This window comes from Salmo salar, chromosome 01, assembly GCF_965601325.2.
Source record: "Salmo salar chromosome 01, fSalSal1, whole genome shotgun sequence".
Classification (NCBI taxonomy): Eukaryota; Metazoa; Chordata; class Actinopteri; order Salmoniformes; family Salmonidae; genus Salmo; species Salmo salar.
Genome location: NC_138291.1, coordinates 45,880,848 through 45,898,501, shown reverse-complemented (window position 1 = coordinate 45,898,501; position 17,654 = coordinate 45,880,848). Strand labels below are relative to the sequence as shown.

General features: G+C 43.1%; 2 protein-coding genes across 2 annotated transcripts; both read left to right on the top strand.

Moving 5' to 3' along the window:
• The first annotated feature begins 98 nt into the window (after positions 1-98).
• On the top strand, positions 99-10,693 carry LOC106603195 (XK-related protein 5). Its single transcript, XM_014196525.3, has 9 exons — positions 99-361; positions 1,275-1,470; positions 5,256-5,422; positions 5,564-5,697; positions 5,783-5,861; positions 5,994-6,163; positions 6,336-6,447; positions 6,567-7,000; positions 7,353-10,693. Exons 1-9 carry the CDS (start codon positions 253-255, stop codon positions 8,058-8,060), a joined length of 2,109 nt encoding a protein of 702 aa, XP_014052000.1. The 5' UTR covers positions 99-252; the 3' UTR covers positions 8,061-10,693.
• Positions 10,694-11,628: 935 nt separating this feature from the next.
• catb (Cathepsin B) lies at positions 11,629-16,687 on the top strand. Its single transcript, NM_001140522.1, is given in 9 exon segments — positions 11,629-11,679; positions 14,107-14,321; positions 14,539-14,653; positions 14,730-14,845; positions 14,935-15,020; positions 15,123-15,269; positions 15,386-15,502; positions 15,606-15,734; positions 15,820-16,687. Coding segments are annotated over 8 exon segments (993 nt in total). The 5' UTR covers positions 11,629-11,679; positions 14,107-14,112; the 3' UTR covers positions 15,894-16,687.
• The last annotated feature ends 967 nt before the right edge of the window (positions 16,688-17,654 follow it).

Below are 17,654 nucleotides of genomic sequence, written 5' to 3'. Positions count from 1 at the left end.
ATGAGATATTTATAAGGTATATTCTTCAAGAATCAATGGGTACATATCATTAATTTATACGTCCCAAAATAGATGTAGCATCTGCAGATTGACTTTTTAATGGGCCATGACGGGACATGACGTCAGAAGCCATCTTCAAAGGACTACGGATCCGAGCAGAGAGCCGGGTAGCCTCCCTACTTTGGACCGGATTATGCTGCATGGGACTCATCACAATAACAACACAACAGTTAAAGATTCTACATATCCGTGATGAGACAATACACCACTTCCCGGGAGAGGGGAGGCTCCTGCGTGGCCTGCTGCCAAGTTTGCGTTTTCGCGTTTACTGCATTTCTCATTGTGGCTGAGCGGACTGCGCGTAAGTTTAGCACTGCTGTTACCGAGAACGACCGAAACACACCCCTCCGGTGATGGAGATAGGCCTGTTATATCTCTCACCACACCTAGGCTACACGTCAAATCATATCAGTACAGTGTTATACCACGAAAAGCTGCATGCATAAAGGTTTAATTCATTCATATTTCCTAAAGTATAAAAATGTTAATCTGCATTTGCAGATACATTCGAATCTTTATAGGTGCGTGCATCACTTGTGTTGTTTTTCTATATTTACCCAGGTGATTATGAAACCATGCAGCAGCACAGCCGCGAACACGTTGCAGCTGTAGCTTTAGTCATGCTAATAGAAAAGTGGCGCATTTTTGTCATATTCGAGCGCCTTTTTCTGGGTGCCATGAATGGATAGCGGGTTGGACGGACCCTACTCTACCCTCTCTCCTATACCGCCCATCTGGTCCGGCAGATGGTTCATATTACTGGGACAGGAGAGGGAGAAAGAGGGAGGGGAGGGGAGGAGAAAGAAAATGCGGATCTGAAGGGAGAGAGCACTGCATCGTTCATTCAATGGTTCTCCCAGACATGAGGAGCGTGCATTTTGTAGCCAATTAGAGATACGGAAACAGCGCAGAATCTCCCAGACCCTACCCTGGCCTCAGCCTATAGTCGTGATGGAGTTCGCACACACACATACTATGCTGAAACTGCCCTTGTTCAAATGCTTAGCACACGTTTGTGGTCTCGAGTCAGAACAGATATTAATTTGGATATTAATTACACATTAGTTCGATGTTAATTACATATTGATTACATTTTGCCTGTTCACATTTGTACATAAACACCATCAGCAAGTAGACTACAAAAAAAAGTGTACATGTGTGTAGATGTACTGTATGTCATCTCTAATCAATTACCTGTGCATTTGTCTCCACAGTGATCTACTGTTTTGTGTACTACCTGTGGGTGGGGCATAACTATTGCTATGGCCACTGGGCGGGGCTTACAGCCTTGTTTCTCCTCCCTGGATGGGGCCCCCAGTTGCTAAGTTGGCTGTGGTACCAGGCAGATGGACGTATATGCAGCAAAGATCTCAAATGGACTCACATCCTGCACCTGGGCATCTTTAGAAGGTAATGTACTACACAGAAAATTGAACAGTGTTGATTTTTCAGTGTAACATTTCTAGTGTTGATTCAGGAGTTAAATTCACGCTGCAAGTGTGAAATTAACACTCAGTGGCATAAAAGAGCCCCCAGTGTTGGTGTTAATAAACAGAGTTATTGTTTTACACTGTGGAGAGTAAAACAGTCCCATACACATCATTATATTTCCCAGCATGCTCTACTGTAGGTAGAATTTTTAGGATTGTTTTTAATATCTGTATTTGCATGTACATTGATTCATCTTATACACTAAGATAAATAACATACATTTTTTAAAACAAATCCAATCAGTTAGTTAGATTTACTGCACCCGTTTACTGATTTAAATGGTTTACGTCTTTAGGTCATATTTTTCATCAAGTTTTCTAACCCTGGCAGCCATTCTGAATGCAGTTTGCGGGTGAATAAAAACGGTTGGATATCGTAACTCTGGATTTCAATAGGAATTACACATCACTTTGCAAGCCAGCATAATGTGACTTGCAGGCCTGATGTGGCCTGTAAACCTGGAGTTTCCTAACACCACTGTGTTAAGGCGTCCGCATCCTTCCCCTCTGAAACAGTTCGAAACAGTTTGTGCATATATTATGACATTTTGTGACGTTTTTGTTCGTTTTGGCCTTCGGCAAGGGTTTGTGAAGACAAGAAAAATTCTCGAGGCAACTGTCACGAGAATTTTGCTATCTCAATGGTTGAACTCAACTATCACTCAAGCTTTGACCAATTCCCAGAGGTTGTAAGGCTCTGGTGGCTCTGGTTAATGAAGACAAAGTCTCAGATTCTGCAATAGATCAATACTTTTTTCAGAGAGCGCTCTGTCTTCAAAATGAGAACACAATCTTTTTATAACACACACACACAAATGAACTCACATCAGTAGAAACTCCACCTCTCTTTAGGTGGGCTGTATTTTTCCAAAGTTCACATACATTGTTTATCACCCTTCTGCAACATGTTTCATTATCTTCTGCAAGCCTAGCCATTTCTAACAGTTTTTCTCCTCCCTAGGGTGGGGAGGCCTCTTTCCAGTTATTAGTTTCACCGTTATCACAAGTCGACAGTTCAGTTGTCCTTGAATGTCTCAACTATACCCAGTTCATATTGCGAAATAGTAACACAATGGCCTAGTCACACACATTATTGGATTATGACTCTAACACATTTCATACAATTATATGGTTTCAGGGTAGAATACTTTAGTCATTATCTTAAACATACAAATTCTTCTATCAGCAACGCCGAAGATCGGAAGCCGAAGTCTACGCCGATTCGACGGTGATTGGTCAACAGTAGGGATTCTTTAATAAAGTGTTTGTTGTCATTCAACGATAGACGACTCGTTTTCATGATTTTTTTTTTCTTTGAGAAATACTGCACCAAACATCCTAGTTGGATGTACAATTACACAACTAAGCTTTCCTCTGCAAAAACGTCAAAATATATGACAGATTTCTTGAGTTATCGTAGATTAATTCTCACTATTTTGAGGGAGTGTATACTGGCTACGTCGTCTCAAGATGGACAAACAGTACTATTTGTGAAGAGGCGACTTCGGGATGCTGGCCTTCTAGGCAGGGTTCCTCTGTCCAGTGTCTGTGTTCTTTTGCCCATCATAATCTTTTCTTTTTATTGGCCAGTCTGAGATATGGCTTTTTCTTTTCAACTCTGCCTAGAAGGCCAGCATCCCGTAGTCGCCTCTTCACTGTTGACGTTGAGACTGGTGTTTTGCGGGTACTATTTAAGGAAGCTGCCAGTTAAGGACTTGTGAGGCATCTGTTTCTCAAACTAAACACTCTAATGTACTTGTCCTCTTGCTCAGTTGTGCACCTGGGCCTCCCACTCCTCTTTTTATTCTGGTTAGAGCCAGTTTGTACTGTTCTGTGAAGGGAGTAGTACACAGCGTTGTACGAGATCTTCAGTTTCTTGCCAATTTCTCGCATGGAATAGCCTTCATTTCTTAGAACAACAATAGACTGATGAGTTTCAGAAGAAAGTGCTTTGTTTCTGGCCATTTTGAGCCTGTAATCGAACCCACAAATGCTGATGCTCCAGATACTCAACTAGTCTAAAGAAGGCCAGTTTTGTCACGTCCTGACCAGTAATAGGGGTTATTTGTTATTGTAGTTTGGTCAGGATGTGGCAGAGGGTATTTGTTTTATGTGGTTCGGGGTGGTGGTTTGTTTAGTAGGGTATTTGATTTATGTATTCCGGGGTTTTTTGGGCACTGTTCTATGTTAGTGTATTTCTATGTTCTGTCTAGTCTTTTGTATTTCTATGTTTTGTTAATTGGGGTTGGACTCTCAATTGGAGGCAGATGTTTTCTAGTTGCCTCTGATTGAGAGTCCTATATATAGGTATGTGTTTGTTGAGTACTTTGTGGGAGATTATGCTGTGTATAGCTTTGTGCCTGACCAGCCTGTGATTGGTCGTTGTGTTTTCTTTGTGTTTGTTTTGGTTCTCCTTCTTGTCCGTTTATAATAAAGAAGATGAGTGCACATTTCCCTGCTGCATTTTGGTCTAAATCCGACGACAACCGTTACAAGTTTGATTGTTTCTTTAATCAGAACAACAGTTTTCACCTGTGCTAACATAATTGCAAAATGGTTTTCTAATGATCAATTAGCCTTTTAAAATGATAAACTTGGATTAGCTAACACAACGTGCCATTGGAACACAGGAGTGATGGTTGCTGATAATGGGCCTCTGTACACCTATGTAGATATTCCATAAAAAATCATCCGTTTCCAGCTACATTTTTTAAAACATTTTAGTCATTTAGCAGATGCTCTTATCCAGAGCGACTTACAGTAGTGAATGCATACATTTAATTCCATAAATTTTTCTCTGTGCTGGTCCCCCGTGGGAATCGAACCCACAACCCTGGCGTTGCAAACACCATGCTCTACCAACTAAGCTACAGGGATGGTGTAAATGACAATAGTCATTTACACCATTAACAATGTCTGCACTGTATTTCTGATCAATTTGATGTTATTTTAATGGACAAAAAATTTGCTTTTCTTTCAAAAACAAGGACATTTCTAAGTGACACCAAACTTTTGAAAGATAGTGTACTGTATATATTTATTTTTGGGGACATAAAACACTGTAAAAACACCAGCAAATCAGCTCAGTGATTTTAATTTGGAAATCTGTTCTAAAGTATTCCCACAAATAATAGAGAGATATATGTGATTGTATAAAAATGTAAGCAAGGTTTGAAATTATTATGTTTTAGTCAAATATTATATCTGTTTGGACTTTTTGCGGTCTACAAATTATTTTAATTATGTTCCGGCCCCCTGATCATCCGCTCCAGAAAGAATTGGGCCACAGCTGAATCTAGTTGATGATCCCTGCCATACAGTGTTAAAACAACACCCAAAATGACTTACTGTAACAGTGTTTTTGTTTAACACTAATAGTGGTTCAACACTAGGATTGAATATAAATAAGTGTGAGTGTTAATTACGCCATAGTGTTAAATATGAGTAACACTGGCAAGTATATATATATGCAGTGTACATTTTCTACAGTACGGAGTGTTACATTAACACTATAATCAGAGATAGTGTTAAAATGGACTATTTAAGTGTTGATTTAACACTGCAAATTTTGCTGTGTGCTACTGTAGTACCTCTAGGGTTAGGGGTCAGAGGTGAGAGGTCAGCGATGAAACAAAAACAGTGAGCTGAACTCTGTGTTGAAGTGTCTCACTCCCTCTAACTATGTGTTGTGTGTGTGTGTTCCAGGTTATGGGAGACTATGACATCCACTGGAGTGGATCGGTGTAGTGAGATAATGCAGCAGGCTGATGTTTCAGCTCTCCGCCTGTTGGAGGCGCTGGTGGTAACTCTGCCACAGACTGTCTTGCAGACATATGTCCTCATCTGTACCGATGTAGGACTCTCTTCACCAGGTACCACTTGTCTGTGTGTGTGTCTGTGTCTGTATGTGTGTTGGATACAATCACCCTACAGAGTATTCATATTATCTCTACCTCCACCTCCCTCCCCCTTCCCTCTTTCTTTCCCCAACCTCTTACTCTCTCTCTCTTCAGTGTCCGTGTGTTTTGCGGTGTGCCTGCTCTCCCTGGCCTGGGCCTTAGTGTTGTATGCCAGAGCCTGTTCCCTCATCAGACCTGGACATCTCCCCATGACCCCTGCTGCTATCGCCTGTAGACTGCTCTGGAGGGTAGGAGGGCTGGCTGGACTGGGTGTGTGTTTGTGTGTGTGGGAGTGTGTGTGTGATAGTAACAGACTTATTGTATTGTGTTTAGGTCAGTATGTTGGGAGCACGTCTCGCCACCCTCACGCTCTTCACACGCCTGTTCCGCCAGTGGGTACTTGGAGTTATTGGTGAGTGTGTGTATATATATATATATATATATATATGTGTGTGTGTGTGTGTCTCTTTTAGTGTGCGTTTGTAGATAGATATATGTGTGTGTGAACATTCAGTGATGTTTGTCCTGCTCCTGTGTGTCTCAGGTCTTCACTGGTTGGGTGCTACGTTCTGGTTGGTGTCGCAGCAGAGTGACATCATTAAAACGCCATTGCGCTGGCGCCTGTTCAACCTGGTTCTGGGAGCTGTTCACATCTTCCTCTTCCTCAACGTCAAAGACGGAGCCTCCAGATGCCGCATGGCCGGCTTCTACTTGGTGTGTGTGTGTGTGTGTGTGTGTGTGTGTGTGTGTGTGTGTGTGTGTGTGTGTGTGTGTGTGTGTGTGTTTGTGTGTGTGTGTGTGTGTGTGTGTGTGTGTGTGTGTGTGTGTGTGTGTGTGTGTGTGTGTGTGTGTGTGTGTATATGTAACTCTCTACTCTCTCCTGCAGGCCATGTTTATCGAGAACGCTCTTCTTCTGCTGGCAGGTTCCGACTTCTTCAGTGTTGCATCATGGGATAGCATGGGTATCCCAGCCGCCGTGTTCTGTAGTTTCCTCATTGGTGAGACGCGCGTGCGCACACACACACACACACACACACACACACACACACACACACACACACACACACACACACACACTCATACTCACACACTCATATGGTGGTCTGTGTTATTACAGGAGTGATAGCCTTAGTCCTGTACTACCGGTTCCTCCACCCTAAGTCCTTTGAGATCTTCCAGAGCATACGTCACCATGGAATGGGCGGAGCTTGTGCAGACCGGGGCTCTTCTCTCTCATTGGAAGAGAAGAGCCATCGCCACGGTCAACTTGTGGGTGGCGGGAATCTGCTGGAGCTCCCTAGCCAATGGCAGGGCTGGAAGCACCACCACTGGTTGCTGATTCGCCTAGCCATGAAGACAGGTGATGTGGCTAGAATAAGCCATGCCTATGGTGAAGGGGGATTGGTCGGGCTGCTGGGACTAGAGGAAGAGACTCTGCCAAGGTCCCCAGACATTCCGCAACGTTCTCTCAACGTTCCACAAGATCCCCCCATCGTTCCACAATCTTCTCCCATCGTTCCCCAGGTTGACCAGGTCAGACAGGTGGAGGAGGTGAGATGAGCACCCAATTCCATTTGTCCCCCTTCTCCTTGAAGTGTACCCTTGACAGGTTGTTGTTTTTGTCAAGTTCCTGTGTCATGTTTAGATGTTCAGAACTCCTATCTTTTCCAAATAAACCCGCACTCTGGTATCTGCTTTTGAATGTTCTGTTTTCATGTGGTTGAAGCGTTGTTTGTCTTAAAACAGAGCAGGGTGCGGATTTATTTGCTATTCTCTACTACTGTTGGATGTTCTCTGATAAGTTATCTATTTCCTGGATGTGAAAACAGGACAAATATAAGCACCAACCAAATGATTATTATTATAGAATATCATTCACCATAGCGGTCCTTCTTCTACCTAGGTTATAAAGGCAGCCCCCGCCAGAGACATCATCAGTGAGGTTAGACAGGCAGTGAGACAGGGGGAGGTGAGACATGTGCTGCCCTCACCATCTCCCATCCAGGAAGTCAACCCGCCGCTGGTGGAGGTCCTAGTTGAGGAGGTCAGAGGTCACCTCTCTGAGCCCTCCAACCTGCAAGACAACTCCAGCCCCCCTCACTCCAGCCCCCCTCCCTCTGAAGAACGAGATGACGAAGACTTCCAGAGCGCAACCTACTGCTCCCCCACACCCTCTTCTCCCAAGTACCCAGACTACCGCCACATCGACAGCAACGTGGTCACCTCGAACACCGAAGGGTCATCTTCTGCAGGGTCACTGGATGTCAGACGTGATTCGTCTCCAGAGAGATCACCGTCCCTGCTGTTGGGAATGGGAAGCCCCCAGCGGAACTTTAACCCCACGGAGTCTGGCACCGCCTTGTACTTCAGCACTGATGCAGTCTCCCCATCCAGTGGCAGTTACCTGGGCTGGGGCTCTGAGCTGTCGCCCATCTCCACCTACCGGAGCCCCTACCGCATCAGGGAGCCCCTCTTTACCTCCACTCCCAGACAGGAGCCTCGTGCTGTTCCAGAGGAACCAGGTCCTAGCCCCTCTACCACCGCCACCACCACCATGCATGCTAGAAAACAACTGGTCCAGTTTGTAGACCATAGAGAAAAATTGATCTAAAGGGGGACAATGGGTGGAGTGAGATGGTCAGACCTCGTCAAATACATGTAAAATACTGTCAAATACTTATTGATGTGTATTTGATTTAGCTTGACCGGTGTGCTGCTTGGTGGGTGAGATTTACACTTTCGGGACTATTTAATTGGTTCCATTGTACCACTGTTCCATTCTATTCCAAGCTAAATCAAGTGTGCCTAAAGTATTTAACATTATTGTATTTGACCCAGGTCTAGAGATGATATAGAACCCAAAATATAGAGAGTATGTTACAAGATATATGACGTTAGCCTGAGTGTAAGGCTGGTTCTGTATTCAACAGTGCTATTACAACATCGTTGTCATGCCAGACAACTGGTCTATTACTAGCCAAGGGCTTGTTGACTAAATTAGAACCAGCTCGTTAGCCAACCCCCAGGTTAGCCAGACGTGTTTCACACTAAATAACAATAGCTTGTCTTGAGTGTCCATTTTAATTAGCCAGTGTGAGGTTGTGAATCCACATGTATCTATCACACACAGACACACTAACATAGAAACTGCACTGGAAGTAGTCTTTAGTGAAGGAACAGAGGGATGTCCTTTGCTCTTAGGCCCCAATTCAATCAATCACAGATAAAGAAAACTGCACTGTGAGTATACTCAGAATGTCCATGCAGTATTATTTTAATAACAGATGCGGTTTCATGTTGACATTGAATGATAATGTCCGTGAGAGTAATAGCGTGTTTGGTGTGTCAGATTTAACATGGTTAACGCCTCTGCTAGAGCATATACCATAGAAATAGAATCTAAAACTAGAATCTAAAACTAGATGATATTTCTATGGCATAAAAATTGTGAGTGAACCCTCAGTGTGGTTTACTTTATGCTATGGATTGAATTAGTGCCATCATAAAGCGTTATGATTCATCATTAGGCCATAATAGCTTAAGTTGTGGTTTATTAAGGTTTGACAGAGAAGAGAGTGTATATGTTTGTCTTTGTTTCTTTCTTTCAGGCAGTTTGCACTTTTATGAGGTATTATGATATGGTTGGGATAATTGAAGGGGTGCTAATAGTTAGTCAATGGAGACACTCTGATCACTTGTTAGGTTTTACTATACTATTATAGGCTACTGTATATACATTCATTATTATAGTATTCAAATGTGATATTTAATCTAAAGGTAACCTAACAATAATAGGTCATGTACGTAAATACTTTCATTATGTGAAATTTTAACCGATATTCTTACTCCTATTTACAATTTGTTTACAGCTAGTCCCGACATGTCAAGCAGACCTTTAAGTCTGATAGGTACTAGTATTTAAATATATACAAAATTATTCAAATGTGTTCCGTGTTCAATTCATTTCGGTCAGTATAGGTGCTATTTCTAAGTCTCGAATTTACCTCAAATGGTGAAGATATAAGATCTTTGTGAACCATTGTAGGGAAAAATCATTTCTACTTCTGTGAGACAGGAGAAAGATCCAACTAATCGTATCTATTCAAGTGGCATCAAAGCAGACTGTATCTATCAGTGTGGAAGTGCCTGAAATAAGCTGCTAGTAGTATTGATGAGCTTCCGGATCCTCTACAGCCTGGTCCTATTCCTATCCCTATCCCTTACCTTAGTCCCTAAGGGGGCCCTTTGTTCCTAGAAGGGGCTAGGGAGAGAAATAGAGCTAGGCCTATCTAGAGGTTATAGGTCATGTGCTGCCATGGATGTTTGGAGGTCAGTGTTATCAGAATGTTGTGTTTTTTACATTGTTTTTTACTGTTGTTTATTTTGTTTGATTGTGTTTATAGTGAATTCAGAACTAACTTTGTACCCAGGCTCGAGAGAGAGAGAGAGAGAGAGAGAGAGAGAGAGAGAGAGAGAGAGAGAGAGAGAGAGAGAGAGAGAGAGAGAGAGAGAGAGAGGCCAGCTCGGGACGAGATAAGTTCAGAACTATTGTTTTATCTCTGTTGATATAAAGGGAATGTGTGAGCTACCTAGAGCTGAGGAAAATGGTACTGCTGCATGCTCGTCCTTATTTTTACACAGCCTGACAAAGACAGTGTACTGTATCTAATGATAGATGTGAAAAGAGAAATCACTTACACACACATTGCATTAACCAGCTTTTAGAATGTATGTCTATGCAAAGTTAATATACTAGCTAATATAGCCTACTAATATCAGTATGGACTTTTAAATGTATCTTGGTGCACAAACACGCTTTAGAACGCTATCTCAATGCCTGGCTTGATAATGAAATAATCAGCGCTTGCCTTGTAGAAACGACAGCATCAGCTGCAATGGCTGTCAGTCTCATTGCCTTATCTGTATATGCTCATCACAATGAATGGAATGGTGCACTTCAATTTCCAGTTTCTTGCATTGTAGACATCTTTCTTTTTGTTGTTGTTGTTTACTGTATGAAATGTGTACAGTAGTGTGATTCACTGTGTTCTGACTAGGTAAAGTTTTATATCTGTACTTGACAATGTATTAACAAGATCTTGTTGTTGTCGTTTTGGTGATTATTGTTATACCAGGTGAATGTGATGCATCTGATTGCTTCATCGTAATGTCATTATTCAAATAATATAATGGTTATTAATAATTGTGTAAAGTACACCTGAATAAACACTAGCGTTACCACGATGGAAGGATGCTGTGTTTCTATTGTTTATCTAGTCATGCAGACGACCAGGGTTCAAAGCCCAATCTGTCACACCTTCTTTATTCTGTTTCTTCATGATTATCTAACACGTTTGTCAGCGGAGTTAAACTAACAGAGGAACAGAAAGAAGAGTGATCATTCATTAGTTACACAATAGCTTCGCTGTGGTTTATGTCTTTTGCCCTCTGATGCTTTATTTTATATGATGACTTTGCTTGTTTTGCAGTCACAAGTTGTTCTTGAAATGCAGTCTTTTGTGTAGATGATCCTTTAAACGTATCCTGATGTGTGTTAGTGAATGCAAATCCTATAGGCCTACGTTTCTGCTTTACCTGCATCGAGGGGCCTGTTCAGGAGGACAGTGTATTTATTTGTATTTTACCTTTATTTCACTAGGCAAGTCAGTTAAGAACAAATTCTTATTTACAATGACAGCCTACCAAAAAGAAAAAGGCCTCCTGTGGGGAAGGCCTACCAAAATGCCTCTTGCAGGGACGGGGACTGAGAATAAAAATAAATGAAATAAAAATATAGGCCAAAACACACATCACGACATAAAGAGAGACCTAAAACAACAACATAGTATGGTAGCCATGTAACAGCCAACATGGTAGCACCACAAAACATGGTACAAACATTATTGGGCTAGAACAGTCTGTCATGTAGCAATAATTTCTGTCTGAAATGGTGCACATTTCATCTCACCTGAATATACCCCCTACTCATCATAGTTGTTATAAATAAATAGGCCTACAGTAGTTACATCACAGGCCTACTGTGTCAATTCACTCGTTACCAAATCTAACGTGCACCAGCCAGAATCACGAGGACCGTGAACGCTAGAGGCTCATGACAAGTCACGTGATTGACCGGATTTAAACGCCGGGCTCCGGAACGCGAAAGCATTTTGAGAAAGGTGCATGTGTAGTGTAATTGTTCTTCGGTACACCTGACAAGCAGACAACAGGTAACGTATCTGATTTCACCACTTGAGGAACGTTAAATTTGGCTACAGGAACAGGCAACAGCGTTACGTAGTTTACGTTAACTACTGTAGGCAACAATAGCGAAATGTAGCTACGCTAACGTTAATTCGCAAGCTAGCGAGATTGTCCTCTTGGATAAGACGACAATGGATAGATAACGTTAGCTAGTTAGTATTTATTTCCTGATATACGTTTTTGTTGTGACACACAGATCGATATTAATGTTACTTAGAATGACTACCGTTATGCAGTTTTAAAACGCGGCGGTGTTGTTTTGGGCGGTGTGTCTGTCAGCCCACTACGTTACTTTCAAAGTGCCAGTTCTAAAATTGGTTGATAGCAACCTAATGCTATTCTTGTCTCTCAACTTGTCTTCGATATACGCGTGTGCGTGCTATGAATTGTGCAATGACTAGATAACTCAAGACCTTATCTCAAAGGCATTTTCTGAAAGGGCTCGGATAAGTTCCCTACCTTATGTAAGCAACATGTCGACTGGTATGTAATGGAAATCCTGGTTTCATTGTAAACAAGTCTGATAGCCCTGGATAAGAAATTGAAAGCCAGACACTTCCTTAGTAATTGGATCTCAAAGTTACTCTTGTGGTGTCGTGAAGTCAAGTGATCTAAAATACCTGGGCCACCCTCATTTCATACGCGGTGTTCTTCACTCCTGTCCTGGTCACCCTGTGTACAGGCATTTGTCCAAGTCTACTAGCCAAATACCTAATTCAACTAACTTATTGTCTTGATGGTTATTTGATTGAGTAGCTAGCTCAATCGTGAGTGTTGGTGTTTAGCCAGAGCGAAATCCTGTACATACAGGTTCTATCTAGACCGTTATATGCGGGTGCTGCAGACCGACCAAACAACGTTTGTCAGTTAATTTTCCATGTGATGAGGCTAGTGATTCACGTCAAAGCAGAACAATAAGCCACTGCTGAGAAATACGCTTTCCATTTCCTCTGTGGGTTTATGAATGGGTGGGTACAATTTGTGGTACGTTGCAACAGGAATCTGTTCCAAAAAAAACTTAAATAACAAGGTTGATAACAAACGCATATAAAGTTGTATAGCGGCAGAATAAGATTCCGGGTAGGGAGTGGGCTATTTAATCACGTTTTCACTTACCACGTTTATTCCCGAAAAAATGTATGTCCTCACTCTGGTTGCCAATGGAAAAACATTTTAAGAATAAACTACGTGGTGAGTAGATGCCTATTCGGCAGCTAGTTAGCTAGGTGAATTGATCATGCTACTTTGTATGCCTTGTTTGTTGGCGTCCTTGTACATTACGAAGTTTTTGGAACAGATTCCTGTTAGAACGCCCTTCATGAATGCCTGTTCTGACAGAAGTTCAGGTATCTTCCCCTTACTAAACGTTGCCCTGTTTATCTCCTTTCGAGACTAGTTTAGACGTGGTTGGAGTTAATCTATCCTTGACCTACTGATGGAAGACACGGTGCTGCTTTATCAATTGCCAGTGAGATAGCTTGTTGCACCAGTCTGACAGGATGGAAAAACAATGTCTTATAGGCATGTAGCTTAACTTTCATCAAGTAAAAAAATGAAATCTGAAATGTCTTGGTGATTCATATGTTCCTCTACCATATGACCAGTAGTCCTGTGCTTTAGGGAACTTCTCTACTGGCCCTGCCTATTGAATAGAGGCAACCATCTTTAGAGAAGTGGTACTTGGCTGCCAGCCTGGCTGAATCTTGTCTATGCTGAGTTGAGAGTCATAGGCAGTCATGTTGTTGAGGGGAATTTCCTGTTGAACTACTTACCCTTTTTTACATGATTTGGCTGCTGACTCATGCCTGCCATGTGACTTCAGTATTGCACAGCCCCCCCTCCTTACCAAGAATGACTGCAGTATCTGAACCTTGCACACCCTCTCTGCCCTGGTATTGATCTGTGGGCCTGAACCAAGTTGATTTATTTTTTTCCCTCCAGTTAAACGGAAGATATCTTCTTTCTGTCCTCTTGATCTGATTGTCCTGAGTGGTCTTTTCTGTGGCCTTGCTGCTTTAGTTCAGCTCAAGTGTTTGTGTCCCTGCATGACTGCATGCTCGCCAGTCTGCAGGTGGTAGGTCTACGTGTGGTATATCTTTGTTATTAACTAGGCGATTACGCACCAAACTTGTGTTGATTAGGGCCTAGCCTTCCCCTTTACAAGAATCACATGGAGTGGAGAGACTAGTCTCTTTCAACAGTTGGTGGGACAATTCCCATCGTCAGTCGACGTCTCTGTAAATGTGCCACAGTCAACATTTAGTTACGTCTAATTTCCACCTGTGGGTGTCTAGATACGGGGTTGACTTGATCTAGGCACGCAAATGTCAAACTACATTGCCTTACTCTTTAGTGTTTGAACTCCAGTTCCCATGATGCCTTTGTCCTTACAGGAAGTGATGTGGTGTGCATTGTTCCTGGTGCTGGGGTCTGGGCTGTCAATCAGCTGGGCCCGGCCCCACCTACCGCCGCTCTCCCACGAGATGGTTAACTTCATCAACAAGGCCAACACTACATGGAAGGCTGGCCACAACTTTCATAATGTGGACTACAGCTATGTCAAGAGGCTGTGTGGCACCCTGCTCAAAGGACCCAAACTCTCCACCATGTGAGTGTCAGCGGTGTGTGGGTTCTATTGAGGGAATGTACTAGCTAGTGTTTGTGCTGAATCGAGACTATAAGGAAGTGAAAATGGATCAACTTCAGGTTGACTCCGCCAACAGTACACATGTTCAGCCTGGGTCCTCTCCTGTTATTCTTTCTCCATGGCTGTCTCTCTGGAGGGTAAGGTAGGGTTAAGGACCATCTTGTTCTCTCCTTTGTAGGGTGCAGTATACAGAGGACATGGAGCTGCCTAAAAACTTTGACCCCAGACTGCAGTGGCCCAACTGCCCCACTCTGAAGGAGGTCAGGGACCAGGGCTCCTGTGGCAGCTGCTGGGTAAGAACACACACAGATATCCCTCTGACTGATCCGTGAACTTGAGTGTGTGTTTGACGTGCTTGTTCCTCTGAAGGCGTTTGGTGCTGCGGAGGCCATCTCAGACCGCGTGTGTATCCATAGCAATGCCAAAGTCAGCGTGGAGATCTCATCTGAAGACCTGCTCAGCTGTTGTGAAAGTTGTGGCATGGGGTATGTGCATATGTTTCTCGTTCACCTGCTGTGTGCCCTGGGGTTGGTGGGACTTGTGCGCTTGCATTGCTAACTGTGTGTGTTCTTAGATGTAATGGTGGTTACCCCTCTGCTGCGTGGGACTTCTGGACTAAAGAGGGGCTGGTCTCTGGAGGACTCTATGACTCTCACATCGGTGAGTAGGGCGCACACTTTCTCACTGTTTTCAGTCATCCCTACTCCATCCTCTGAGCATCATGTGATACACACTTACTCTCTCTGTCTGGTCTCCTCTCAGGTTGCAGGCCCTACTCCATCCCTCCCTGTGAGCACCATGTCAATGGCACACGACCCCCCTGTAAAGGAGAGGAGGGTGACACCCCACAATGTACCAACCAGTGTGAGCCCGGATACACACCTGGCTACAAGCAGGACAAACACTTTGGTAAGACGCATGCATTATGTATTACTTTGAAAATGAGTGATTTTAATCTGTAGTTAGTGTATTCAAGCAAGGCTGTGGCCCATGGAGATGCACATGCCCTCTCGCCTGTCCTCTAGGTAAGCGTTCGTACAGTGTGCCCTCAGACGAGAAGGAGATAATGAAGGAGCTTTACAAGAATGGGCCTGTAGAGGGTGCTTTCACTGTCTATGAAGACTTCCTGCTCTACAAGTCTGGTGAGGTCACTCATTTTCCACTCTTTCTCTCATTTACCCACTCACTTTCCACTCTATCAAACATTTTCGTATTTCTCACACCCTAAAACTTATCTCTCTATAGGTGTGTACCGGCATGTGTCTGGCAGTGCAGTAGGAGGCCATGCCATTAAGGTCCTGGGCTGGGGAGAGGAGGGGGGAATTCCTTACTGGCTGGCTGCTAACTCCTGGAACACTGATTGGGGAGAGAATGGTGAGACACTCTGGCCAAATAAGACCTCACCTATTGTTGATAGAGGTTTTTCTGGTGTCTAATGTGTTTCCCTCCTGTGCCTCAGGTTTCTTCAAGATCGTGCGAGGTGAGGACCACTGTGGCATCGAGTCCGAGATGGTGGCTGGCATCCCTTTGTAACCATAGCGGTAACAGGATGTGATGAGAGAGGCGGCTGCAGATGCGCCAGTTTCCTGTCCACTAGACAGACCCCCCCCCGGGGCAACTCTGTAGTTCCAAAATAATTTAAGAGAACTCCACCCTATCAGAGGGAAAGATGGAGCCGCTACCATATTGCTCATACCTGTCCTATTCTGATTTGCTTATCAGATCTGAGTAGTGTGTAAGAGTAGTGGCTAGGGTTCATTTTGGACCATGGCTTAGTCTGTTCAATGTTTATCACTTTTTTTTAACTACAGGACAGAACACTACTAATGTCTGTGGTACAGTGTTATACCTATGGCTCATGTTACACGTATGACCGACTGTCTCGGGGTGTCTCTGTAGTGGCTTCCCCCTCTTGTATCTGACAACACAGGATGGGTGAAGGCAATATGGAGGATCTCTGTCACCTGTCCAGTTGTGTTGTCAGTGCAGGGAGAATACGCCACTATTGAGACCGCCCCCAGTGAGTGACTGGTTTCTATGATGTTGCCAGTGATGGCAAGGTCACTAGCTGTGCTAAAATACTTCTGTCCCGGTTTGCATTTATTTAATTATGCTTTTAAAGTGTTAAACCCCTTTTTTTAGAAGAGATTTTTCATTCAACGTGATCAGTTGTGCACATTTTGTGTTGGATCATCATTGAAATGTGGATTATTTTATTTTTTTGTACTGATGGGTTATGCTTTTTCTTCTAATGGTTCTCCCTACTCTGATCAAGTGTTCTGAGATGCTTGTTTGAATTACATGATGAAATAAAAGTTTACATGTTATGCTTGGCCTCAACTGTCATGTCCTTGTTTAGTGGATCCTTTTCTTCTCACCCCCAGGACTTGTTCTAAACATCCAGCTAACGTTCTATACATGAATGCCTCGGCATTCTTTGTTTTACTTTGACCCATCTGGTGACTGAATTGTCATTAGTAGGTGTGGACCAATACGCACTTGTCGATTTTAATAGTGTAAGCAACATGGTGAAACTTCCACATACTGGTAGCTTAGATGGCAAGGTGGTGAATATTACCATATTGCTTACAGCTGTCAGATCCTCTTGGCTCTAAGTGCTTAGGGGCCCAATTGGGATTTTGGCATAGGAATCCCTGAGTGGAAATGTTGTAACAGCAAAGTGAGTGGACATGCCCCTTTTAAACAAACAAGGCACAATCAGTACCTAGTGACCACTGTGATAGAAACTACACAAAGGTGGCAGTCATGTTGGCTTTTTTTTTGTCAAATATACACACCTTCCAATTCAGGAAATTTACAGCAAACCAAATATTCATCCCATGTTACTAAATCATTGATTACACTTCTCCCCAAAGTGTATTTGTTTACTCCCCTCATGGATTTTAAAGGAACAAGTGCACACTTCTAGAAGTGAGACTAAATTGGGCTCTAGTACTGTTGTGGCTGAGCAGGCAGCAAAGCAAAAAATATAATTTGTGTAAATCACCAGATGGCACTTTAGTTTATAGGTCTCAAGTGAAAAAGCCCTGGGGTTTTTGACCTGGAAAAGGGAGAATCTAGTCAACAGCTGCTGTGACAATGAGAGAGCCCAACTCAAAGGGATTTTCCCACTGAATTTCTTAAACCAAACCACTCCTTTTGCATCCATGAAGGGGAGTGAACAATGTTTTTTTTTTTATATTGCACTGGAGGGGGAATACTTTTTCTCCAAGTATCATTTAAAGGCATTGCGTTTGACACGTTCATACATGCAGTCCATTAACTTTTCAGATT

Coding starts and splice junctions, on each gene's coding strand:
- LOC106603195 (XM_014196525.3), top strand. CDS start 253: ATGAGACAATACACCACTTCCCGGGAGAGGGGAGGCTCCTGCGTGGCC. Junction 362..1,274: donor TGTGGCTGAGCGGACTGCGC/GTAAGTTTAGCA, acceptor TTGTCTCCACAG/TGATCTACTGTTTTGTGTAC. Junction 6,164..6,335: donor GCATGGCCGGCTTCTACTTG/GTGTGTGTGTGT, acceptor TCTCTCCTGCAG/GCCATGTTTATCGAGAACGC.